This window comes from Perca flavescens, chromosome 22 (assembly GCF_004354835.1).
Source record: "Perca flavescens isolate YP-PL-M2 chromosome 22, PFLA_1.0, whole genome shotgun sequence".
NCBI lineage: Eukaryota > Metazoa > Chordata > Actinopteri > Perciformes > Percidae > Perca > Perca flavescens.
Window position 1 is genome coordinate 2,838,368 of NC_041352.1, and position 27,506 is coordinate 2,865,873.

Here is a 27,506-nt window from a genome sequence, read left to right on the forward strand (position 1 = left end):
AGCACACGTGTTGACCTTCAGTGATACTGAGCAGATGCCAGTAAGTCACACAGGCCAAATCAAATGATACGTCTTTTCCCAAACTACTGTATCACAGCAGCTACAGTATCTCATATCACTCCCATTGCTCTTGTCAGGTTCCTCTCACTTTCTCCTCGCCGTAACATGTCATGTTGTCCAAAGTCATAACCTCTGCTATCTAAACGCTTCATGACATGAGACAAATTGTGCACAAGCTAGGGCTGCACGATGTGAGGAAAATATGAGATAACGTTGTTTTAATATCGCGATAACCATACTTCTGTTTAACGATAAATAAACAGATACTAAAGTGTGCCGAGTTCTGCTGCTTTCAGTATTCTGCTAAAATACAACAAGTTGCTTGTTGGATTTAAAACGGATGAAAGGAAATTATTTCCAACTTTATTTCCTTGAACAAATTGAACATTGAAATGCATATATAAAATGCACCAGGAGTGACAGTTACTTTTAAAGTGCAGTTTTCCGCTCTTATTTTCTACCAACTTCGCTGAGAGTCTTTCGCGATTTGTCGCAGCCTTTCGCGGTATGTTTATCACACCAGTTCATATTGTGATAACAATTAAAAAAAAACGATATAGTATTATGCAGCCCAAGTAAGCGCCACAGGAAACTCAAACACCACTGTCTCATTGACTCTATTTAGTCATTATGGATGTTTTTTCTCCATTTGTTAGTGGCAACAGGATATGTAAAGTCAACAACTGGAACATTGTTACAGGAAAGGAGATAATCATCAAGTAGGTAATTCATAGTTAAGCTGACTTTGTGTAAACATGATCATTATTGTTGCAGCTATTGCCAAGAGGACACATTAACAGCTGTATTGAGGCAAAGGGGACAGGCAAATATGTACTGTATTACAATGGTCGGATACTAAGCAGTGTACTGAAATGATTCTCACTGTGGGAATACACAAGCCAGGGCCGACAGAAGCCGACCAGCCCCTTATTTTCAGGGGAATTCAGTTGTGTGCAACATCTGTGTCAATATTATGGAGGTTTTAGAGTCCTCTGTTCTTTTTAAGAGGTGGAAAGGGAGTACAGCTTTCAGCTCCGATGGCCTGGAGCCAGAAGGGTGTAAAGCAGGTTTTGGCAAACCTTACAGGAGAACCAAAACAAAAGAAGTGGACCAAAGTTGGATTAACATGCTGTAAATAACTTTCTTTTTTTATATTATGATGTTATACACAAAGAATGATTGTGTTCTGCCATATAGACCCCGTGAAGGACATTCTAGCAGATACATGTATAGATATATATATATACAGGTATATCTTATACCTCGAGCCAGAGAACTTTTGGAATTTTTGCTTGACAATTCAAATTGCTTCGGGGTGCCCTGGTAGCTCACCTGGTGGAGCGTGCGAGGCCCAGTCCTTTCCACGGCGGCCCAGGGTTCAAATCCGACCTGTGTTGTCCCTATGAAATAGCTTCAATGATTAATGAATTAATTAATGATTAAGTTGACTAATCTGGGAGGGTAGAATAATAAGCTAAAACATCTCATAGCCTATAATATTGAATCGTATCACTTTAAAATTCAAAGGCAATATTTAGCATATGAATGCATATAAAGCCTACTGTGCATAAACATAAAGACACAATAGGCTACAATAACAGATGTGTGGATTTGATGGTCAGCTTACACACATTTTAATTCGCAAGTAATAAACCTTCATAGCTTGACATCAATCATTCTGATTACAGCCATAGTGCCGTAATTACAGCAGGCTCCGTCAGTTAGGTTCTATATAATAATTTAATTCCAGTAGTCTGCCTAGTTAAGGACAAGATACATAGGCCTATAGATCTATACACCGCCAGAGTTTGATTACTTTGTCTTGAAACGCTGAGTGTGAAGTGACCTTATATCGCTGAGCAGCATCCAGCTGCTGCCTGCCTGCCTCCCCGCTGGAGAAGAGGGATGTCTCCTCCGTGCTGTGCTGTGGGGAGGGCTGTTCCACGTTCCCCAGCAGATCCCATTCCCAGCTCAGTCCGTCCAGAGCAGCGGCGGGGATGAGCGCTGGGGACTAGGCGGCAACGCAACGACGCATTTCACAGGTAACGGTAGGCTACTTAGGTAGAGTGGCTCCAGGTCGAGCGACACACCGACTTTCGTTGGAGCTCTGTCTGTGTGTGGGTGTGTGTGTGTGTGTGTGTGTGTGTTTATGTACACGTCCCGTGCGGGCGGCTGAGGAGGCGAGCTGCTGCTGTGAGGAGTGCACGGAGGTTGAGAGTCGCATCTGCTCTGCGTTCAACATTTCCAGCGGTCCCTCAACTTGCCACTTAAGCCAGCTACCGATCTCCTGTCCGGGCTGTCCCTGCTTCCTCCGCCGGCGTTAGGAGGATTTAGGACCATACTGTGGCACTTTCGGGACGCGGCGTTAGAAGGTGAAGGCATGGGAGGATGGCGGTGTTTATTTTTTAACTTGAAGCGTGTGTGGGGGCGACTGCCACTATCTGCGGACGCACGCCTATCAGCTGAAGGTTAAAGATTGCCGATGGAGCTAACCAGGCTAACGTTAGCCCCGTTATGTGCCGTTTTGTCGGCTCTGGAAGAGAGGCCAAACTCCGTCCAAATTACGCAGCTTTATATGTCCTGGCTTTCCAGCAGATATTTATAGTGAGTGGGACACTAATTAAGGACTTAAGTGAAATACTGCGGCCATGGCTTGTATTCGGTAGGCATTCTGTGTTACTCCAAAAAGCTATTACTTAGAGATACATTTTAAACTTGTAGGCTAGAATTGCTTTGCCTTTTCCTCAGTGGGATTCCATCCACAATGTGCTGTGATGGGCGACAGTAAGCAGTTAAGCAGTTGGAGTTATAAAACAGAGCCATCATTGAAATACAGTCTGTATAGTGGGTCATCCCTCCGCCGAATTTAACCATGGACCTCTACTGATCCGTACAAGGTCTTTAAGTCTTGTCGAAACAGGTACGCATGTCTTCCTTACTCTAACGTACCTTTAAACAGACTGATGTTTTAACGGGATTTGGCGTGGTGTCTCCCGGCGTCTGTGAACTGCGCGCATCGGGGCTAGGCTAGTATGCTACGGCAGCAACCTGCAACGCAACCAGCAGGGCTAGCATCATCCCAAGCCTGTCAATCATTTCGTATAACGAAATGATGGCAACAGTCGGGACCAGGAACGCGTATCGCTCTCGGTTCTGATCGGACGCTTAAGGACGCCAAATGGCGATGGAAATGAGCTGCAAACAGCCCTTGGCAAATGGTATGCCAAGTTTAGGTTGCTTTGATGTTTGCACGCTGTCACTTTGTCACACCTGCTGTTTGCATGATGATGGCTGCTGCTTGACCTCTCTTCTCCCCCCCATGCATGCCTCCTGCAACGCTCTGCCTCACAGTCTTGCATTATTTTATAGTCTACTGTCAAAACAGCCATCCTGCTGCCAGTTTGCTGAAATTGGTATGTTATGTGCTTAAGATTTACATTTGTTCTTATACTGAATGCTGAACTTAAAAGGTTTTACAGCGTTGTAATATTTAATACCCTTCAAGACTGGATGGTAAATCACTTCCCTGCTCTTCAATCACACCTCGCATTATGTCACAGTGTTTGCAATTGCTTGATGGCTCTAATTTTAGAAGGTCTTGCACATAAATTGTTACTGTCACTTTAGGGACCTCTAGAGGCCACATTGATTGATTGAAAGCCAAGATTTCCCCCTAATCCGTTCAAGTGAAACATTAGTTATGATGTTGCTACAGTGAACAAATGGATTGCCATCATCTCAAGTAGGTGTTTGTGTTGTTTTCCTATTTTAAACCCACGTCTTATTTGGACTGGTCTGTCATGGCCTCAGGTCAGATTATTTTACATTGCGTTGGTTATAGTATTTATGGTAGTAGTCTATTAACATTGCCCAGGAGTGATCCGTTCCATCTCGCCAAGACCTTTCATAGCTCAGTGAGCTTACATCAAAAGCTGTTAGTAAATGTCAGTAAAGAAGCATCCTGACAGTGTGCAGGATTTGCATTTCCCACACCAGCGCCAGAAAAAGGGTAAGGGAAAATCGTAGGTGTGTGTTGCATAGGCCCATGTGTGTTATGTGGTGAGTCTTTCACACATCCTTGAGACTGGGATGGTGTGTGAACACAAGGCCCTGCTAGATGCCCTGAGGTGAGGGGAGGGGGGGGAGATGGTGAGACGCGGAACATATTAAGAAGGGAAGCAGCTCATTAATTCCTTCCAGCAGCGGGGGAAAGGGTTGGTCAGCGAAACTGGAGGGGCCCTCCACTGCTATGAAATGAGTCATACCGGTTCAACTTTCAGGAGTGGTCCAAAACAGCCAGCGATAAGGGGCTGGAATAACTTCTTGTTGTTGCAGGCATTCCGGTCGTCCCAGGGCTAGACTTTCCCTTTTTCCAGTAATAGCGTGTGCGCACTGCACTAGTTGTTTTTAGCAGGTTTGACAGACTATCTTACTCCCTCAGTCCACCCTCTGTCTGTCTCAAGTTTCTAGGCCAAGTGCATGAAGAAAATGAGTTGTTGTGCCATCAGGGTAGCTAAAGCCAAAGCCTTTGAAAGTCCTCTGATGTTTGCCCGGCTACAGGGATCCCCTCGGAGGTCCTGCCTGATGTCACACGTGATGTCAGAGCAGAGGTGACGCAGGCAGGAGGAAGGAGGCCCGTGGATGAAGCCAGCCAGAAACGTGTGAAAGCTACTGACATCTGCCAGTGTGCCTGTAGAGAGTGAGAGCGCAGGGGCAGAGAATGTGAGGCATGTAACGCCATGCAGAAGTATTCAGTGAATATACTGTTAACGTCCTATCTGGATGCTAGCTGGTTGATGTTCATATGTGTGGCAGATGGTCGAGCTGCCTGCGTTGGGATTTCTGCGTGTCAGTTTTATGCCAGTGCGGCGATTAAGCCCTTGAGATAACCCTGACCATTCATTTTCACGTGTTTACTGCTTTATTAGGGCTGCATGTTTTTTTTTGCCGTCATCGCGATATCAACTGGCCCAATAAACACATCACGAAATAAACACATCAGGAAATAAACACATCCCGAAAGACCCTCAGAGAATTTTTTGTTAGTTGAAAGAACATATCAGGAGAAAACTGCACTATGTAATGTAACTGTTATTCTTTTTTTAGTGGTGCCTTTCAGTTAAATGTTTAATTTGTTCACAAAAAGAATGTTGGAAATTATTTCCATTCATTCGTTTAAATTCAACGAGCAATTTGTTGTATTTTAGCAGAACACTGAGAGCAGCTGAACTGAGTACGCTTTAATATCTGTTTATTTATCGCAAGTAGTATCGTTATCGCAATATTCAACAAAGTTATCGCATATTTCCCTCATATTGTGCAGCCACAGTTTACATAGCACTTTTCCAAATGTACCAGGCCACACTTTACACTAGGGCTGGGCGATATGGAGCAAAATCAAATGATCACGATATTCTTGACCAAATATCGATATTGCAACGATATTGTCGGGTTGACTATTGGTGCTTTCACAAAATATTTTTTACAATGAGATTTTAGATACATAATCATCAATAATGTGGTAAACAGCTTCAAGTGAAATTATAGAGAAAAAATAAATATTTTCTTCCCAGATATATACTGACTATGTTCACATGCGTGCACAAAAACAAATCTACAATTCTTCAAATGATATTCCTTCAAAATGTTTCACGACAGATTTCCTGAGAAAATGGAGTTATTATGTGCTTGTCATTATCAGTTTAGAGAACGTAATTGTATATCACCGTATCTCGATATATGATTTCATCACGATATTCCATTGAAAGACGATCAATTCTCATGTTGAATTATTGATCAGCCCTACTTAACACACGTTATCTACAATGCGTGGGAGAGCCATTTCATCCCACCTGTAATCTGCAAGACAATCATCTGTCAACATAACTCTGCTGTTCCATCTAGCGTTGAGATCGTATATCGCAATCAACTCTCTCGTGCCGCGCAGTTAATTACGTATTACAGCTACGGTAGCCTTCACGCTAACCTATGCCAAGAGCTTTTTCAATTACGCAGTGGAGAGCATAGGTCTACTGTTACACGATCATGCAATGAAATAAACATTTAGAATTCAGACTGTTAAATTAACCTACCTGTCCAGAAGGTAGCAAGCAAATTCGGCGTCTCTTTCGATCCCCTTTTTCTTCATCAGGTTTATCCATCTTTGGAAGGCAGCTCCAATGTTCACTCTTTTTTTTTCTTTTCAATATCCTTTTTCTGTTTCTGGGCGAAGAAGAAGAAGATTCCTGTTCCTGAAATTTGGATGTTGAATACGTTTGGTCCTCCATGTTTCCTTCTTCAAACTAGCCGGCGCCGGGAAGCTACGATACCCATTAGCAGCATTAGCAGCACCTGTGAGTTTATCACGTGACAGTGCAAACGTGTCCTGTATGTCCCTTACCGGCTAACGTATTTCAAGATGGAGCATGAATATGGAGCGTCTACCCCAGTTCATGCAAATGCGAATGTAAAATTTCAAGCCAAAAGGAATACTTGGAATTGATGGTGGCGGTAAATATTCATGAAAAAGGACAAGTTTGTGAACGGGCAACACAGATTTTGATAATGAACAACTGAACGCGTTACACAATGGACCTTTAAATATCATACTCTTGATGTGCTCAAGCTGTCCTGATGAGGCCTACTCTCTTGGTTTGGTTAAATAGATCTATGTGGGATTGTTTATTACTTTTCCTCCTATAATGCTATGCAGGAGGCATGCAGAGTTCATCTGATTAGCAGGAAGCCAGAGCGTGCTAACCCTTTGATCACTGTGTTTCTGGCTGATAAACCATGCCACTGTCATCCCTAGCAAGCCCCGGACCTTGACAGACACTAATTACAACGAAGCCAGTTTGGCATGCTCCGAAACAGCATGGGTTTGGAATAGTTCAGTGCAGGTGATGCCGCGGTTGGATTAGCGCGCCTAATAACCTCTCCTTTATGTTTTGTTTTTGTTCCTCATATGACGTGATCATTTTCAAAGGTTGGCATGAGCTGTGCCGTTTTTGGAGAGTGCCGGATGCATTCAGTTGAAGGAAATCTCATGACGTCAAATCGCTACATTGCAGCTGAACTGAGCTAAGCCCGCTCCACAATGGAAACTGGGTCCGTTGGTATAATTACCCTCACATAGTCAGTGTCTTACTGGTTGCTGCACAGCTTTGCCTGTGCATTAATTCACTGTAAGCTATACTGCTCTTGTGCGTGAGCCAGTTGTTGTTGGAACATTTTCTTTGGATTGAAACACTGATACTGCATTAGAAAAATGTTTGGCTGAACTACTTTTTTGTCTGAAATGAATCAGAACCAAACCGTACTGTCTCAGGCTGTGATGTGTTGGAATATGGTGGAATAACCCCCCCCCACACTCCCCATCCCATCCTGCCTTTGATTTCGCTGCCAGTGGAGTCTGACTGTAATAAGTTTAGGAGTGGAACAATGCAGCGGGGAATATCTTAGCAGCCCACATGCTATTGTCCGTGAGCTGCCATTCACAAAAGCAAAACAACTGTTGCCACGGGATATGCTCGGCAAAGTAATACAACTGGGCGTTTTTGGCTAAACCTTTCTGCATGAGCTAATTCACAATGCCTGTTACTTTCTCTCTCTACGAGGAGGACGGGGACGTTAGAGGAAGCACGTGGGCTGCAACGTGGTGATCAGCTCTCTTTTGTGATGGCTAGTGAAATCTTCTTTTTTGTTTCGCATCAGTTAAGCAGAGATTCACTTGTTAGTTTACAAACCTGTTGCAGAGATTTTTCAACTTCAATTTGTCATTGTTGCAATAGGTCATAATTGCCCTAAACCAGGGGTATTCAACGTTTTTTTAAGCCAAGGACCCCTTAGCTAAGAGAGAGAGACGGATCAGGGACCCCTATTACATATTTTGTATAACATTAAGTTGCATCTTAAACTGGACCTCGCTTTGCCAGACCTTCCTCCACAGCGATGCGGAAGAGGGTCTGGCTAGTCCACACAGCATTCCGGGATGGGAGGAAATTGTGCTCTGGTTTATTGGCATTTCTTTAAACCAATCACAATTGTCTTGGGTGGTGCTAAGCACTGGACGTAGCCACGGTCTCTCTGCAAAATAGTCTCAGGAAGGAACTTGTTTCCACTTCCAGGATTGCTCCGGTTCCGCCTGAAATTCCGTCGAATTACACTCTTGTCGCCCAGAAGTCCGCTACCTTCCTCTTCCTTTGTGTTGGCGTTCTAACCTCCGGTGGATTTCTGAGGACTATGGTTAACTGCTCCTCAGATCTCTGCAGGGTAAATCCAGACAGCTAGCTAGACTTTCTGTCCAATCTGAGTTTTCTGTTGCACGACTAAAACCATTTACAAATTTGGAATTTAAAATGTCAACACAAAGGAAGCCCAAGGCAACGAATATCCGGCCTAAATGAGTGAAATCTGGCGGATATTCCTGCGGCAACGGAGCAATCCCAGAAGTGGAACGTCAAAGATTTAGACTACCCCTGCAGTAACTCTGAGGTCCCAGACCCCCTGTTGAAGATCTCTGCCCTAAACTGTAGTTGAATGTCTCCTGAGCATAGTGGGATTTCTCTGATGGATGGAGAGTGTCCAGAGGGCAGATAGCTCCCCAGATAATATGCCCACACTTTATGTTGCTGAGTTACAGTCTACCTGAAGTGGAGAACTTTGTGCTTTCTAGAGGTCAGTGTGTTTAAAATATGGCCCGAGGTTGTTTGACTGTTTATTCCTCTGGCACCAGCCAAAAAAAAAAAAAAAAAACCTCCAACTTCTTTCCCCCCGGACAAACAGGGAGCCTGCAGAGAGCCTGATTGAAAACGTTTGCGACACCGTCGGCTCTGCTCCGTCCCCACCGCGACGCACTTCCTCAGGAAGAGAGACAGCCCCTCTGCCGGACTCGGTGATGTCACATAGATAAACAATCTGTGGACCGTTGCTTTGGCTGAATGTGATGGGCTGCCATCCCTGAGAAAATCCCTGTGCGTGCACAGTCCTCCCAGATGCAGGCCAGAGACTAGCCAAGCACACACCCACTAGGGTCAGTTGTTATAGATCCAAGGAGACTGGGAACAATGTAGTGGAGAGGTGCGGCTCTTGTGGAACATTTTAGGAAGCAGGCTAATGGTGTTTTTTGGTTCCCGGCTCTGGCATATGAGATTTCTTTTGTTGTGGTGTGTTTTTTATTTTTTTATGCTGGAGCCTGTTCAACCTAGATTTGTTTTGGTCCGTAGTTCTTCACTTTTAGGAGGGATGTGCTATTTTAACACATCGCAGTGTCTTCTTCAGGACGACTTCTATCACTGTTACTTAATATGTTTTGACCACAGTGAAAAATATCTTCTCTTATACAGTATATTTCCATAGACCCATATCAATAAAGTTTATTTACATACTTTGTGACCCATGCCTGCGTTCTGGACTATTTACGAACACCCTGAAGCTGCACTTCTGTCCTCCCTGAGGCCTGATCTAGGTCTCTGTCCTGCATTGTCTGCAGTGGTGGCATAGTACATTTACTCAAGCACTGTACTAAGGTACAAATATTGAGGTACTTTACTTGAGTCTTTTCTTTTCATGCAACTTTCTACTTCTACTCCGCTACATTTAAGAGAGAAATATTGGACCTTTTACTCCACTACATTCATCTGTTACAGCTTTAATTACTAGTTACTTTACACATTCAGATGTCTGCACACATGTAGTTTATAATGTTTTATTCTAAATTCAATGAAAATGATTAGACCATTAAACATACAACAGTTTGGATCCTTTACACTTTCTACAATGGGAGGAGAGGGTTAATACTTTAAGTACATTTTCCTGATGATACATACTTTTACTCAAGTAACATTTTCAATGCAGGACAACTTGTAACAGACTATGTTTACAGTGTGGTATTAGTACTTATACTTAAGTAAAGGATCTGAATATTCTTCCACGGCTGATTGTCTGCCACCCATGCTGTCCCTCTGCTCCCCTTCCTCCACACCTTCCCGCTATGCACCCATCTCAGTTGGGCCATGAATAAGGAGCTGACACCAAACTGTCAGCCTGCAAGCCGTCATGCCCTTGCAGCCTGCAGCTGGTGTAGCCACCAGTATGGGCACAGGCTAGGGCTGTGCAATTAATCACAATTTTAATGGCGATTTCGGCTCCCAACGATCGGAAAAACGGAATAATCGAGAAAAACGATTATATATCACATTAGGTTTTGCAAGTAAACTCATATTTTGTCTTGTGTTCTGAATGGAAGAAAACAAATGTTCAAATGGGAAAAGTATCAAGGGAAGTTTTCACAGTTCTAGGTGTTTTTTCACTGTTGACTTCACTGTTGAAGTTCAGTAATTGCCACATCTTTCCAAAAGTCAATGAGTAATTGTGTCAAATAGTCGGGATTTCAATATCGACCAAAATAATTGTGATCAAGTTTTCCATAATCAAGCAGCCCTAACACATACCCGCCTTGGTGGCCTAGTGGCAGAGTGCATGCCCATATATAGAGTCTTAGTCCTTGATGTGGAGGTGGTGTGTTCAATTCTGATCTGTGGCACTTTCCTGCATGTCATTCCCCCATCTCTCTCCACATCTAAGCTGTCACAGTAAATGGCAAAAAAAGTCTTTAAAAAAATAATGCTTGTATCAGTTTTTAATAAACAAGCCCTGGCCTGGCCTTGACAAAAGTTCACTGACCCCAAAGCCGGCGGTCTTACATCTTTCACTGTGTAGTAAATGTAAATGATGTTACAGTAGTAGTGTACAGTGGCTGATTAGAGAAAATGTGGAGGCTGGTTTGAGGGTCGTCTGTAGGGAAACGTCAGCCCCCATGTGGCTCTTTTTTTATTTTTAGCTTACTTTGCAGCACATGTTATCCATAAACTGTATCATTAATTTCTCTCTTTGAGTGAGCCGTGTCATTAAAATACAGCAGATCTCCCCCCCCACCCCCAATTTTGCCAAATTCAAGAGCCTGTAATGCCAGTCGTTTCCACACAAGAAGGCATTGTTGCGAAACACAATGTTGTTGTGTTTAGGGGGATGAAAGCCGGCCATTGTTGCATACCGCTGCTTGAATCCGAGGTTTTATTTGATATAAAATGGGTAATTCCATTGCGTAACAGCATTAGCAGTATTTAAACAGAGCTTGTCATGGGAAAGGAAGGAGTGGGGTTGGGGTAGTGGTGGGTTCCGCTGAAAGCAGGCAGGTCACTTTACAGGAGGATATGCTCACTTTTACTGATGATGGAGATTATCCTCATGTAGTGATGACACCAAAAGCAATTGCCTCAGATTAAAGGTTTAGCGAGATTAGACAGCATATGGATATGTATTTAAAACAGATTCATGTGCAGCCATCATAACAAAAGTGAATTATCATATTAATGAACATAGCCCTTGACCTAAGGCTCACTCAATTATTGTAAGCCTTTGCCTGGTTGGAGGGATAGGCTTTATCTACAGGAAGACAAAGGGCGGTGAGACCAATCTGACTCCGATCTCGGGCTTCTGATATGGGCTTCTCCAACGCTGTAGGGAGACTTCATTTAAAGTGTAGAAGAAACATTTTAGAGAAACATTCTTGTTCGTCACATGAGTTTGAATAATCTTTAGTGACAAACGACCACAAATATTACCATCTTGGGTTCCATTTATTTCCGGCATTTCCAGTACTATGTGACTTTTTGAACACAATCACTGGCCTGTTGCCCGTTAAGTTCAACTACAGTTCATGAAATAACAGTCAGTGGAAAACTATGTCCCTCCCAGGTCTGCATTCTCATTTGGAAGCGAATGAAGAAAACCAAAACCCATTTTTTGTTGCGACATTGTTCACATGAACCTCCCTACCAAACTCAGAAGTAGCCTCTCCTTGAGGGGATTACTCAAAAATACGCAAATGGAAAGAGTTAAACTCGACAAAAGTATTAACTGGGTAAGCGCCAAGAGTCAATCCTCCAAAACTAACAGGTTTAAGGTTTTAAATGAAGAAGATAATCGTATTAGAGAGCCAGACATACAAAGAGAGCGGCATTTCACGGTCTCGGATCCTGTTAATCACCTAGTAGGCTATCCTAGGGTTCAGGTACAAGGAGGAGGGGTGGGGGCGGGTTGGGGGGGAGGGAGCCGGAAGAAAACAGAGTGGGGTAGTGATGCTGCCCTCTGAGTCAGGACCCCTTTCATAGATGGATTTTGTCATCTCTATGGGACTACCATGGCTACACAAATGCTAAGAAGCAAAACAAATGCTAATCTGTTTGCAGCTGAATACATTTCGGCGAGGCTGTGTCAGGCCGTTGGATTTTCAGAACTGAAAACAAGCAATTTGGCCATGCCATTAAACGATCAATGTGATTGGCTTTTAAACTGTCTGAACAGCGTTTGATTCTGGCAAGGAGTCTCACACTGCTGTTCCTGAAAGCCATTTCTTATTAAGGACAGCCAGGTTGTTGGCAGTCTGCTCCAGTGGAGAGTATTGGATGAGTGGGCTGCAGCAGCAGCAGCTGTCCTGTTGACAAGGCAGCAAGCATGACTTCATCAATGGCATTACATCATGAGCACATGCACCCTGGGTATCATCAGTGCAATTCTTCATCAGTCCTTGATACTAATACCTATGGTCATTTTTCTTTCTTTCTGCAGAACGCAAAAGTCATTGATTTTACCTTTATAATCTTTGTAGATTATTAGAGTTTAGTCAGCGGGGCAATCACGTAAGGCTTCTATCGTATGGACGCGCCAAATGTGTTGTTGTCATTACTTAGAATTCCTCACGGGGGCGACAGAAACTACGCACTATAGCTTAAAGTATTGTGTCGTCTATAAAACGCAGGCAAATAGTGAAGGATTTCCATCCCGTCATTTTGTTGCTTGTCTTATCTCTCCAGACAAAAAAATGGAACATATTTAATTGACTATCATACTAAGAAACTAAGGAGGACTGAGGACTAAGAAAACCATCACAATTCACATTTGAAGAGCAGGAACAATCAAATCTTTGACATTTTTGCCAAAGACAAATTACATTTGCTAATCATTGGAGCTCCACACACACAGACACACACACTAGAAGAGGGGGGCATGGAGCATGTTGAATCATTTGTTTAGTTCCTTTCGATTTTGATTAGTCTACACTTTTTTGTTGATTTCAAGTGTGTATGTCTAAGGATTCAGAAATGAAGGTAGTACTGAATATACAAACCCTCATCCAGGGCCAAATATCTTTCAGGTCATATAGTTGACATTTTTTTACTCATCCCAGAAAATATCTTTGACATGAAGAAAGATGTCAAGAGAGAGGATGCGGAAGGGAGCAGAGAGGAATACAATTCCCCAGTTGCCTCATTGATGCAAAACATGAGCAGTGGTTGGCTGCTAACAGCTCCCTTACAGCCTACTGTATGGAAGTCTACAGGGAGCCCACTGTAAACAGTGACATTTCACTGCAGCACCAGCAGTGAAACTCTTGTTGCCGTTGAACATCATGCTATTTAGGGTTTCCTTGTTTACCTCCCCGTCCTCCTCAATTCTAGACATGGTTGCGTTTGGCGCCGGTGATCTCCGAGTGAGATGGAAAGAGGGTTGTTGCTAGGAGGACTGAAGAAGAGAGGAGGGAGGGACAGGCTGCCGGAATGGCGGGTGATCTCGGTTTTGTTGTGGGTTTTCGGGGGTCTTTTTGGTTTGTTTTCATCCTCTCAACTGTCCATATGAGTTGGGACCCTTCAAAAAAAACTGGACACGGGTAGTGGGTGTAATGGTTTTAGCGTCACCTTCTTTTCTCTGTCTCTCTCCTTGTCTCCTCATGTCGTCCCCCTCTCTCTCTCTTTTCCCCCCCCAGTGATGGCCTCAGCTGCGCAGCTGTGCCGGTGATCCTGCCGCTGCACGTAGGGAAGAAGCAGAGACGCCTTGACAACCGACCTACCTTCCTCTCTCTCTGTCAAAAGAAAGAAAAAAAAAAAAAAGGGAGAGAGGAAAAAAAAAAGAAAACACACCAGCATAAACAAATGCGACCATGTACAGCGTGGAGGACCTCCTCATCTCTCATGGATACAAGCTGCCCAAGCATACCTCCTCCACCCCTACCCCAGCCCCCGCGTCATCGTCCCGCCAGGCTCCCTCGTCCTCGCCGCCGTCCTACAGCAAACACCACGAAATCCTGGAGAACAGGCCCGGCCCCAGGACGGTGAACGGGTATGAAAGAGGTCCCGGGATGCCCTGTGGAAACGGTGGTGGATCCAGGCAGCCTCAAGCATATGGCAGCGGCTGTCCCAACAACAACAACGAAGCCAGGGACAGAAGCTTGTCCAGGCGGGAGGGCGAGGGCCGGGGCCAAATTGACACCCACTCCTTGGGAGAGTCGCTGACCTCGGACAGCGGGTAAGACATAGTCTGTGCTGTACCTTGAGAACAGGTGATGTGCTTCTGTCTGAGCGACCTGTTTGCATGCCCTATCCTGCTTATGGTTGTCCTCAATCTTTATTGATAAATGACACAGTCATTCACTGTTATGGTGCCATGATGGAGCAGATTAATTAAATTAAATACCCCATCGAGCAGTTTTGCATGGGGATTTTGCTTGGCAATCTTAAATGGAACAGCCTAACACTGCTGCTCAGTCCCTCCTGCCATCTCTCTGTTGCGTCTGTATTTCCCTTTGTGTGTAACTTCCTCTCAGTTCATCTCTATTCCCTTTTTCTCCTCTTCCCAATCAAGTCGTGGGCAGGGGAGGAGGGATAGTGTGTGCTGGAGTCTTAATCTGCCACATGGGACCTTGGAGTTGTAATCAAAACAGCTTTGGGGTAAACCATTGTGCCCCCTTTGAGCATGCCCATTCTTACACACACACAGGTTGCCAGGTTAGTCAGATACCCTTTCTACTCCCAATCATAACTAATTTATCCGGCTTCCAAGTATTTTACCTGCTTATATAATGCATGCCCCATCAATAATACAGGATTCATATAGGGTGTATTTAAATATGTATATGAAGGATAGGCTATATTTAGCTTAGTCTGGAGTTATGCAATTGAAAGCCTCTTGGGTAGGGACTGCTAGAACGTATCATATTTCCAGAGATATCGCCCGGCTGCAGCCAATCTGTTTTTTCTTGAAAACAGGATTGTTTAATTTGCCTATTTGCACCAGTTCTGGGGGTTAGTGTGCTGTAACTGAGACAAAGTCAATACAGCTGTTCCAATGTCCACACAATTAGACAGCTTTTCCCCCTTTTTTTCTTGCATTTTGTTAGTCTGACTTTCTTTTTTTCCCCTAATCCTTTTTGCCACCAGCCAGTGACATAGCATCTGAAAATAGTCAAATGACCTTGAATAATGCCAGTGCTTGTGTTTTTTTCTTTCCCTTTTCCGTTTTATTTTTTGAGACGATTAATCCGCATTTTCGTGCCGCTTCTTTGCCAGTGCTATCAGAGCATTCTATTGGGAATGTGGGAATTGCTAAGACGTATGTTCTGCGATTTCAGTTATTTGTTCATCCATTTTTTTTCCCTCTCATCGAAATCCATTTTGCCTGGCAGCTTTAGTTTAGATAAGGAACAGGCCTATCTTGGCACTCCCATTAGGCAGTGCTACTTAGACCCAATTAGGCTAATGATGGTAACTCATCTTACGTAAGATGCCCTCAAATTTAGCAGATTGGCATAGCTAGCCCCCCTTCCCCCAGCAACCATCTCTGGACAGTGATGATCATGGATGGAAATGTCAAGGACACTCAGTGGCCTGGGCCTCGAGGGGGTGTACACATGTGCTTGCGTCTGGTTTGCGTTGTCATTCAGTCAGTCAGTCACTCCACAAATAGCCTAAAATGATCAGACTGTATGCAGAGACCCATTGCATCTTGTTGTAGCCCATCAGGTCTGCCGTCGAACATCCTCTCCAAGATATAGTGGGAGTTTTCCTTACACTGGTTGAGAGAAATGCTGCTCATTTTCTCAGATTAGTAACGCAAGAACAGTGCAATACAAAGATTGTCCTCTAAATTGTTGATCTGTCTTGGAGGACATCGGGGACTAACAGCCACAGTGTATCATTGTGTAATGTGTTCATGATGCCCCATAGAAAATCCCAATTACTAGAGACTGCACCTCTACTCATGGTCATCTGTCTCCATCTAGTGGGAGAAGCTTTCTTTTTTCTTGAACTGTCCACATTGTAGACTGTTAGTGGTTATTTTCCTCTTATCATTTGGACATTATCTATTTGTTGGCATTTGATGATCCTAAACTATTGTATTTCAAGGTTTTGATTATTTTAATGCTTTAATGTTTCAATGTGCTCATAACTTTGCTCACACATGTTCAGTGTGAGTAGCTTACCACATTGCATCTCTAAATAATAGAAAACATAGATTGGGTTGTGCTTAATACTAAGTAGTTTGCATGACACATAGCCTGCCAATAGCCTGTCTGAAGGCTGAATAGCTGTTCCAAACGGCCATACTCCAAGGCTGTCTGCCATCCTCGATCAAAAATATGGATAAAAGTAGACACTTTGGCTCAGTCTTTTATGGAAGTAAATTATAGTGTTGAAGACAAAAAGGGACAGAAGTAATCGTGTAAAGAATGGGAAAAAAAGAGCTTTCAAACCCCACTTGCCGCTGCACACCTGACCAATCGCTGTGTTAACTGGGCTTGCTTGTCAGATTGTTACAAAAACCCAATTCTAATGTGGGAAACGTGTAGGGGGAGGGTGTTTGAGACACTATTCGACCATCCAACAAGCACTTTGATTTAAGCATTTAAGCATATTGACACCTTTATTTGCCTGTGTTTCCTCACAGCTTCTGTGATGGCACCAGAGGTCCTCAGTCACAGTCCAAGGATGTGTCCTACTGGAGGAGACGAGGCCAGGACTTTGCTGTGCTGCTGGACTATGCTGACCTCAAAGAGCCCCATGGAGGAGGCCATGTGGGTTACGGAAGGCCAGAGGGGTCTCAACAAGCAAGAGGCCAAGAGTTGTCTGCAGAAGAGCGTCAGAGAGCAGCTCAGGAGAGGCAGCGCTGGGCAGCCCAGGCCCAGGCTCAGGTGCAGGCTCAGGCCCAGGTCCAGTCTCAGGCCCGCTCTAGAGAGAGGGAAGCTGCTCTCCATCATTGGAGGATGGCGAGTGAGAGGAAGTGCCAGAGCCTGGGGACAGATGAGTGGCGTCCAGCCGTGAGCTTTGGCCGCCAGCTGTCACAGAGTGAGGGTGAGCGTTGGGCACAGGAGCAGCAGCGGCTCCAAGCCAGGACACCAGAGGGTATGGTAGTCCATCCCAGGACCAAAGCCAAATCCCAGTCCCTGCCCAGGATGCTGCAGCCTGAGAGCTTGCAATATGTGGACATAGACTCGTCCGGCCTGGAACTGTACAGGCGGGTCAATGGTCACCCACTGTCACACCACGACCTTTACAGGGCACCCCGCTGGCCGGAGAATGGCAGGCCGGCTAGCGCCAACCAACTTTTAATGACACCAAAGCCCCGCTTCACCCGACCCCCCAGACCTCCCTCTTATGAGATGCACCAGCAGATCAGGGGAAGCTGTGAGATGTTGTCCGGGAGAGACTCAGTGATTCCTCAGGCCAGGGACAGAACTCCACTTCCAATATCAAGGACAGGTGACCCTCAACTTGACTATTTTGCACAGGACTCTGGACCTCCAGGATACATCCCTCCCCCATCATATAAAAGAGCTCCTATAATGGGAATCGGGCGCCGGGGATATGGTGAAATTGCTGTTGACTACAGGTAAATATTTTCTTTATCCTAAATTAGACAGTTTTCCCTTTTACATTATTTAGCTGTGAATTTAAATGTATACTTTAAATTCAACACTGAGTGTGTAAGAGCCAACTCTTGGTTTTACATTAGCATTATTATCTGGTTGGACTTCTTCAAGAGGCTGCAATGTTCTGTAGTGTAAACATGAGACTAAAATAAATCTTTATTTTAACGTAAGAAATGTATAGCTCAGAGTTGCAGAAAGTACAGATCATCCACATATATAAAAAAGGAAGTTTTTCCTTGCCACTGTCGCAATAGCCACTGCTAATGCTTGCTCTTGAGGGAATTACTGTAATTGTTGGGGCTTTGTAAATTATGTGTGGTCTAGACCTACTCTATCTGTAAAGTGTCTTGAGATAACTCTGTTATGATTTGATACTATAAATAAAATTGAATTGAAATTGAATATACCAAACATTTAAAGATATTTTAATACAATTATTTGTTAGAATGTGTAAGAATGCTTTAAAGGACATTATCACTGAATTTGAGCCTTTTAAATAAAATTTGGCTTGTAGGAAAATATACTCAATGTTCATGACCACAGATGAAACAGCCCCTTAATCCTATATGCCATGTCACACCTATACATCTCGAATTATACTCAATTTTTAAGTGTGACAAAGCACGAGACTACTATATTATTTATATGTAAGGCCAGATTGTGACAGATCTCTTTGAATGGGTTTTACGTTATGCAGTGACAACAGAGAGGCTCACGATCTCTTGTGATATTTGTTGATAAATGTATCTCTCCAGTGCAATGAAAGTACTTCTATGTTGTATTCTGAAATTGAGTGCCAAGTAGTTCTTAACTTGCTAAACAGATCCTGGTGTAGAGCAATATAATTAGGTTAACATAATTTTAATTATTATAACTGTTTGTTTATTCCCTTTTGTCTTGTTGAAGTAATTGTTGCTTAGATAAAGTACAACTGTATTTTTTTTACTCCTAGGTACAGAGGGGATGTGTACCAGCAGATACAGGTGGCTCCAGATGGATCTCACTGGTTCACCAGACATCCAGCCTGTTCCTGGCAGGATCCCCAGAGAGAAAGGAGCATGTCCAGCCAGAAGCAGCTTTACCCTGTATATACTACCAAGGAGCGCCCTGGTGGAGGGATCCAATATATCCCCTTTGATGACCCCCGCATCCGCCATATATCCTCAGCCTTGGATGGCAACTCCCTGACGGATGCTGACAAGATCCGGCACATCCGCAACGAGCTTCCCAGCGTCACCGTGTCGGAGCCTGTATCCAACGACAGTGCCTTTTTGCCCCCGCCATTGGGGCCTTTCATCGCTGCCAAACTGGCCGATGATGTTAACCAGACGTCTTCTAGCAACTTTGACAATGACAATAACAGGTGGCACAGTGATTTGCACAAAGAGGCTGTCGATAACTTCCCAGCAACTGACCAAAACTGCAACAACAGATATCCCAAAAACCAACGTCCTCCTTCATCTCCCTCTTCAGCCTTCCAGGCCCCATTACCAAGATGTTCTTCTCGCCAGGGGTCCAGCTCAGATCAGGTCTTTGCAGAAACCATCACACAAGTGAAGAAAATTGTCCCAGATTCAGGGCCAGAGAACACTAAGAGAAGAGTGAGCGAGACCATCTTCTGCCTTGTGTCCGTCCCTGTTCACACACCGACTAACATTTGCAAAGACTTAGCAGCAGATCAGAACAACAATGAGACAATAGCAAGTCTGACTGTCACCAACACAAACACTTTCGCTGTAGGCCTCAAAGAGAGCCCCAATGTACGGAGCAAGTCAGTGAATGAGATGCCCATCCAACACCACTACTCTCACTTTCACACCAGCAGCATGTCCTCAATGAGGAACTACAAGAGGGCTCCTCTAAGGAAGGAGATAATAGATGCCTGGGCCCTTCAAGCCAGTGAAGACAAAGAGTTGTGCTATGCTGGGTCCTGGCCTGGAAACCAGTACCGAAACCAGGAAACACAGACTGGCTCACCTTTGACGGTGGTGAAAATTTCAGAACCTCAGAGTCCCCCTGGCGGACAAGAGCCTGCTCAGTCTGTCTCAGACACAACCACAGACAGTGGTGTGGGGACAGACAGTAGCTCCTCTTATGGTTACCCCATGGCAGGCCAGAAAAACCTTCATCCCTCCAGCAACAGCGCCTTCTCCCGTCTTAGCCTCAGCCCAACACAACCGACATCCCTTCTACCCACTCAACAAGACCCATTCTCCCCATCAAAGGCCCAGGATCAGGGAGAGCAGCCATGTTCCCCCAGGAAGAGCAACTCCAGTCCCCCGGAGAGTACAGAGCAAGTGAGCTTTGGGCAGTTTCTCTTAAAGCCAGTGAACCGACGACCCTGTGATGCCATTGGTGAACTGGAGACCATTAATAAGGAGATGGAAGACACAATCAGCAAGAGACCCAATGCGGGTCACTGCATTGACGATCTAGATGGGGTGAATAAGAGATTAGACCGGTTTAAATCAGGAGCACATTTCACTGCTGGTCCAGAACCAGGCAGGGAAGCAATCAGTCTTCCACCAATGCACATAGAAAAACCCAACATAAAAGTCAGATCAAAGTCCTTTGCTTCTACCACTGATCTAGACTCTATGGACATGAATATTTCTTTCTCCAGACTACAGGCTAACAACATATCACAAAAAAATGAGCTATCCATACTCTCCAACCCAGGCCCCAGAGACAGTTGCCTCCTGCCCTCACTAGCCCCACACAATGAGTCAAACCGGCTCTATAGACAGGACATCCCAGTGCCTCAAGAGTCCTTGCTGAGGGATGTGGGGTTAACCGTTTACACAGAGACTCCTGGTGGTCCTGGGGAGCCAATGCAGCGCTCACTCTCAGTCCCCCCTCCGCTCGATCATAAGGAGCTTAGTCAGTCAGTGCAGCTCTCGTGTGAGAGCAGGACAGCACTTGTTAAAAATAGTGGTAGCCCCGAGCACAATTCAAATACAGAGCTTCAAGCTGAGGTCGAAACTGAGAGAAAGGCTAAATCAGACAATGTTCCACGATTCAGGGGTGAGGTGAATTTAAGCATCTATAGAACCAGGAGTGAAGGCAGCAGATCACCTCAGAAAGAGGTTTCTCCACATATCACCAGACTGACCAGGGGGGTTTCTTTTGTGTTGAAGGATGATGATGGCAATGGGAGATACGCCATCTCTAAGCCCCTGACCTACAAGAATGAGTCAACCATTGCAGATAAGCATCTAGAGAACTTACTGATTCTGGAGAAAGCCAATTCTTTACCTGCAGAAGACCTCAGCAACCTGTATGAGGTTAAATGCGCAAAAGGTATCCCTGAAAATGAGTCCATCGAGCAGAGGGCTGCCAGAATTCTGGGTATTTCTGTTCCAGTGGAGGCCTTGGGAGTGGCTGACAAACAGTCCGAGGACAACCAGGACGATATGGATACCACTGTAGTTGATAAACTACAAAGTCCAGGAGAAGAGACACAGCAGGTGATAGGAGAGTGTGAGCAAGTCAAAGATGAGTCCCTTGTCCAGGGAGCAGAGACAGAGGAGGCTAAGGGGACAGGATCAGTAGTGGACCACGAAGAAGAAGGAGACAGACAAAAGCACAGCAGCAACCACAGCGATAGTGAAAACAACGAGGATACTGAGATTCAGTCCCTGGTGGTACTGGATCTTCCCGAGTTCCCACCTCATAAGCTTCCCCTATCCCTCCCTGTCACCCCTGATGACGAGCTAGCACTTAGCATGTGCAGTGTGGAGAGGAGGGGGCGAGGTGGAGCATGCAAACTAATCGAATCCCTGCAAGAAAAGCTAAACTCCTCCGCTTCTTCGTCTGCTTCCTCCCTGGGCAGGTCAACCCCAGACAGAATGGCCCGTCTGAAAGAGCTGGACTCAGTGTCTCGAATAAGGCGCCTCAGCCTCAAAGGTTCAGAGTCTGGAGGAGAAGTTGATTCTGAGGATAGGGATGGTGACAGAGAGGAGAGCCAAGTTCAGGAAGTGACAAAGGAGGAAGTTGTAGAGCAACGAGAAGAGGAAGAGGATGAGAAACTGGAGGAAGAAGGAGGGACGGGAACAAATGACAAGTTGGGAGATCCTGAAGAAGATTGTAAACCTAAAAAAGAAGCAAATGAAGGGATATGTGAGGAAGAGCAAAGACAAGAAGAGGAGGCAGAAGAGATGAATGTTGACATTGCACTAAAAGCAGAAAATGAAGGGAGTAAAAAAGTAGATGGTGAATTAAAATCAGAGGAGTCAGAAGGAGAAGTGGAGCTGAAAATTGCGGAGGATGGCAAAGAAAAGCCTTTGGAGGAGGTAAAAGATGGACATAATACAGCCAGAGCTGAGGCGACACAAGACGCTGGCAGAGAAAAGTTGCCCATACCAAAGCAGCGCACCAGGCTGCAGAAGCCTCCTTTGCTTCCTAAACCTCGCAGCGTTCCCAAGAGAGAAATAACGCTGCCTCTCCGCTTCAGCACTGGGACCTGTGGTCCCTCGAATATGGAGGATGAGGAGATGCTCTCTGTCTCAGGTGGGTACAGAGGAATTAAGAGAATAATCATTTGACATGCTTTTTTTGGCCTTTAAAGTGAAGCAGCGTCATTCTATAATATGGATATTAGCTATGTACAAATGTGTATACATGTGAATGTGAATCTATAGTTAAAGGGATAGTTAAATGTTTTTGGATATATTATTTGCTTTCTTTCAGTGTGAGTTGAAATGATGTAAAGATCCATCGTGAATCGATTAAAAATCAACTTAAATGTGTAAAGATAAAAAAAAAATGAATCACGATGCAACAGCCTAGGGTGTCGCTACGTTAACATACAGCAGGTAACGTAAGCCTACCATTAGCTAGTAACATTAGCTGGCTTAATGCTGACAGCTAAACGGCGTAAAGTTTGACTATATTTCACTGGGAAGGATTCCAACAGCGGGACTTACAACAGTCTGCAGCTAAAGACACAGAGGAGACTAGCTGCACTTTGAGACAGTGTGGACACTGCCGCTGTCGGATAAACAACAGTGGTGGAAGTGTTGCGTTTGGGTGTTGCTCCGTAAGCTTGTGTTGTGTCAGTGTTGTTAAAATACACTTCTGCCATCTAGTGTTTCTTCTTTTTGTTGTGTAACAGCAAATGACTGGTGAAAAACGTTGTGGTTATAAGTTATTGGTATTACATTTTAAATAAGTCATTTAAATGTAACCATATGGCCTTAGCAATAAACCAGCATTTCTTTCATCTTTAATTTTTTTGTTTGCGATTTAAGATAAAATACTATTTCAGTTGCACTTTTGATAAGAAGACACATCTGCTGTTTTGCACAGTTTATACATATAAAGAATATATTTCAGTCATTTCATTCTGTTAAAACAAATAGTGAGAAAATCGCATCTTGAACTTAAAATCGTGATTAGTATCGAATCGTGAGTTGAGTGTATCGTTACATCACTAATTGATATCCAGATTTAGTTGAAATTAAACTTTTTAGTGGTCACTTCTTATTCTTTCATGTTTTGTTAAATCCATCTTCACTACTAAATCACATTAGTTGTTTGTAATAATCCACTTAAGTATACAGTGCACAGATAATGTTAAGCAGAGATAACTAAGGATCTTAAGTTTCTGTATGGGAGGGTATGAACTGTTCTGCACTGAAGCGGTGCAAAGGCTCATGGGAAAAAAAATATATGTTGTGAACGGTTTCTGTCCTAGTTAAAGTGTGTTTTAATAATGTTCTGTTATTGTTTTGGGTGTGCATTTATAGTATCTGGGTTTTAGTTTTGGTTGATTTAGTGTTCATGGTGATCTACATTTATTGTTGCACCAAGACCAAGACCCGGGCGGGGACTGATGGGGTCTGGGCAGGGAGCTAGGGTAAGGCCACTCACAGATTACAATTTATGCTTTGTCATCCTTTCTTTTTTACTGGATCTAATGTATTGAATAGGCCTACATTGTTCTTAAAACTATACTGTTATAAAGTAAAAAACATATTCATAAGGATGATTCCTTTTTATAGTTTTGATAGGTAGAGCCTATGTCTCATATTTATTATATTTTAACAAAAGTAAGTGATTTTGTAGTAATGCCTACTAATGTAAACTTGATTTACTGCTCTGTGTTAATACAACTTCACCTGTTAAGTTTCACCTTGTGTAAAAACTTAAACAGTTTAAGGCAACGGGTTTCCACGCAAATTTCTAGTAAAGTCAACTAATTCGGGATAACAGTGTATGTGCAATAGTGCTTAGCTTGAGTGAGTATGTGGTTTAATAATAGCCTTATAATTGTTGGCATGACTTGATAAATCATGTTTAATTTTAAACATACATACTTGTGGCAGAGTGAATCCTTATTAACTGTATCTGTGGATGGCTACATTACCTATAGATCAGCAAGCAGTGGGGATTTAGATTTGCTAATAATATGTTGGATTCATGTTAAGACTTTTTAATTATTTTTTTTAAACTTTAAAAAATGAATAATAACTTTGGTGGTGATGGCGCAGTGGATATGACACATGCCTTTGGTGTGGGACATCGTGGTTCAATTCCCACTGCAGTATATCAACCTATGTGTCCTTGAGCAAGACACTTAACCCCTAGTTGCTCCAGGGGCGTGCGACCTCTGACATACGTAGCAATCTTTAGCGTCAGCTAAATGACATGTAATGTAATTTGGTGGCCCCCTGCATTGACCCCCTAGGTGTCCTGTACCCCCTGTTGAAGATCCCTGTTTTAAAGGTTTCCTGAGGAGTTTCTTGTAAACAAAGTTATTGTTTACATTCAGTGTTACTCACCAACTAGTCTATATCCACGACGTTCCACTTCCGGGATTACTCCGGTGCTGCCGGAAGTTCCGCCGAATGTCCCTAATTTTGGCCGGATGTCCCTCACCTTCCTCTTCCTTTGTGTTGGCGTTCTAACCTCCGGTGGATTTGTGAGGACTATGGTTAACTGCTCTTCAGATCTCTGCAGGGTAAATCCAGACAGCTAGCTAGACTATCTTTCCAATCTGAGTTTTCTGTTGCACGACTAAAACTACTTTTGAACGTACACATGTTCCACCAAAACAAGTTTCTTCCTGAGACTGTTATGCAGCGTCACCGTTGCTCCGTCTGGCGCTTAGCGCCGCCCATGACGATTGTGATTGGTTTAAAGATGCTATGCTGTGTGGACTAGCCAGACCTTCCTCCGCATCACTGTGGAGGAAGGTCTGGCAAAGCGAGACTACTCACCAACAGGCATCGTGTGAATCCTTGAGCTTAACGCATGATCAAAAAACTCCACAGGGTACCTTCAATTTCCACCTTTGTAAGGGCAAATAATATCGCTGTGACTTGTTTTGATTGTGTTGTCTCACCTTTTCTTTCCTCTCTTTTCCTCATCAGACTCCTACGACCCCAGTCGAGTGGAGAGAGTGTAACTTCAGTGGAAATCTGTCTGTTCTCAAGTTAACAGCTTTTTCCCAACAACAAAGGCTTTCATCTCGCCTCACCGCTTAGTCAGCCGTGACCCCTCCAATATTGTCGCGCATTCCACTGAACTGACTGTCCTGGTGCTGCGAGAGCATTTTTTACAGCCAAATAAAGGCCCCCGCCGGTCCTAATTCTCCAGGCCTTTTCAACCTCAGCGTCCTCGTCCTTCCATTCTCTCCGCCTCTCCAAATGTTCGTTTGCTCAAGCAAGCGGAGGACTTCCTCCTTTTGAAGTTGTCTTTCTTTTGGGGGATTTTCGGAAAAATGCATGTCATTATTACCGTCTGCACTTGGGCTCCTTCTCGAGCTTCGGTGTTGAAAAATGAATGTAAAAGTGCTTCTGCTCAAACAAACAAATTAATTAATAAGAAATGTCATATGTAAAAAAACAAAACAAGAAAGCAACAGTATTGCATTACAATCAGTATTAACCTACACCAAATGTAAATAAGAAAGAGTTATAACATTTTATTAAGAATATAAAAATAATCAATTAAAATCATTTAATTGCTGAAGAAATGTATATTTTCTTATCTATGTTAAGAAAAGACTAGATTTTTGAAAGTGTGGTCCTTGGGTGTATTACTAATAATGAACCCCCCTGTTTATTCTTATACTTGTGTGATAGAGAATGTACTCAGAGAGCCTGGATTGCAATTAGAAACACTGTGGTCTTTGAATAGTTTCACTATAAGAGCAATATCGTTGTCGTACACGGGAAATCTGTGACATGATTTGAGAGTAAAGTCTCCATTTCAAGGAGCTGATCTCATTTAAACGTCTCGCTTTAAAGCTCCGCCTTTTGGTACAAGTGTTAGGTTTGCACTGCTGAGATTACTGGCTTTATGTTACCAGTGAGCACCTGGTAATCTCTTCAAATGCTTCCGAGATTACACTTGGAGGGATTCCTGTTGGCGCCCTCCCCGTTCTCCACCGCCGTCAGTCTCAGCATCAGCAACGTGTATCAGAAGCGTCTGATTTAAGTGTTATTTTTGTTCATTCTCATACTGTTAAAGAAGGAAATTTGTATTTTGTGGCATTACCTGAAGTTTTTATTTAACCATGTTCCGTCCACATCTTAGTTTGTGCGTGATTTCAGAAGTGCTTTTGTTTGGGCGGGAAATAACTGATGTAGCTATATTGATCGCAGTGTGCCTTGTACACACTGTTTCTGTGGAGAACTTCTTCTGTGTGTAACGCATCCAGTATTGTCAGTTTTTAACAAATCTCAATTTCAACTGGACTTCAGTGATTAATTTTTACTTTAATGAAAACATTTGGGAGTTGTTTGTGGCAATAATAATAATACTATTTAGCTGTTGAAGCTTAATATTGACGCTGTACAGAACATTGCTGTTGGAATACTCACAGTGTCTGAACATGTTCAATCATTTCGTGTTGACATATCAGTGTGTTGTTTGTGTGTTGTGGGCATAACTGGCAATTGGCTTACACTCACTTCACGTATGGGGTAGCAATACAAGAAGATTAAAAAACATACCAAACCAAACTTTTTCCTATGCATTGGACACCTACATTTACTGGGCTTAATATCAAACTTCTGGTTTGCTTGTTTGACCCTGTCACTCTTTGATCCAGTATTTGATGTTGACCTAGTTGGATGTGGTTGTAGACTTGCATAGAAGGGGCTAGTGGAAGCTCAGCGCAAGGTTTTGTCTCTGTCCTATTACCAACCCAGTACCCGTACCTCTGTGTTCCAGGTAATGTGTTATCTGGCCATTCGTAGGTCTTTTTGTACTGCAAGTTCTTTGTAACATGATATAGACTATTGGTGCACATCTTGCTTTGATATTTTCTATTTTCATACAGAAGTATGTACAGCTTCTTTTGTAAGCGCGGCATCTTTATTTTATTTTTAATTTTTTTCTCCTTTTTGTTGTGCATGAAATGCGTAAGAAGTCACAGAGAGAAGGCATATTTGCATATATTTGCATTTGGTACTATATAGTTTATCCAATAAACAACTGTTATATTTCATAAAATGTATATTTTATTTTCCAAAAAAAAGTATTCTACATATTTAAAACAGAACAAGGTATTTTTTAGATTATTGTGAAAAGGGAACTGTTTTGAAGGCACAACGTTTGTCTATATTTGGAAATGATCATTGAGTGTTGATGATCAGAAATAGAGACAAGTGTGTGCTATTGTACAGTACTGCAGACTGTTCATAAACAAATAAATAAAAGTCTTTGCATGAAA

General features: G+C 43.5%; 1 protein-coding gene across 3 annotated transcripts; it reads left to right on the forward strand.

Moving 5' to 3' along the window:
• The first annotated feature begins 2,019 nt into the window (after positions 1-2,019).
• Positions 2,020-27,506, forward strand: jcada (junctional cadherin 5 associated a). 3 transcript variants are annotated; one of them, XM_028569709.1, is made up of 5 exons: positions 2,020-2,108; positions 13,886-14,424; positions 16,843-17,784; positions 18,777-22,333; positions 25,198-27,506. In XM_028569709.1, the coding sequence occupies exons 2-5, from the start codon at positions 14,060-14,062 to the stop codon at positions 25,230-25,232; spliced, it is 4,899 nt and encodes a 1,632-aa protein (XP_028425510.1). In that variant the 5' UTR covers positions 2,020-2,108; positions 13,886-14,059; the 3' UTR covers positions 25,233-27,506. The 3 variants fall into 3 exon arrangements, with proteins under 3 accessions (XP_028425510.1, XP_028425507.1, XP_028425508.1); XM_028569706.1 differs by having other exon boundaries at positions 2,035-2,102; XM_028569707.1 differs by lacking the exon at positions 2,020-2,108 and adding an exon at positions 2,239-2,432.

Bases quoted from the DNA above. Each gene is read 5' to 3' on its own strand.
- jcada (XM_028569709.1), top strand. From the start codon at position 14,060: ATGTACAGCGTGGAGGACCTCCTCATCTCTCATGGATACAAGCTGCCC. The intron at 14,425-16,842 runs GTAAGACATAGT...GTTTCCTCACAG, and splicing joins TCGCTGACCTCGGACAGCGG to CTTCTGTGATGGCACCAGAG. The intron at 22,334-25,197 runs GTGGGTACAGAG...TTTCCTCATCAG, and splicing joins GGAGATGCTCTCTGTCTCAG to ACTCCTACGACCCCAGTCGA.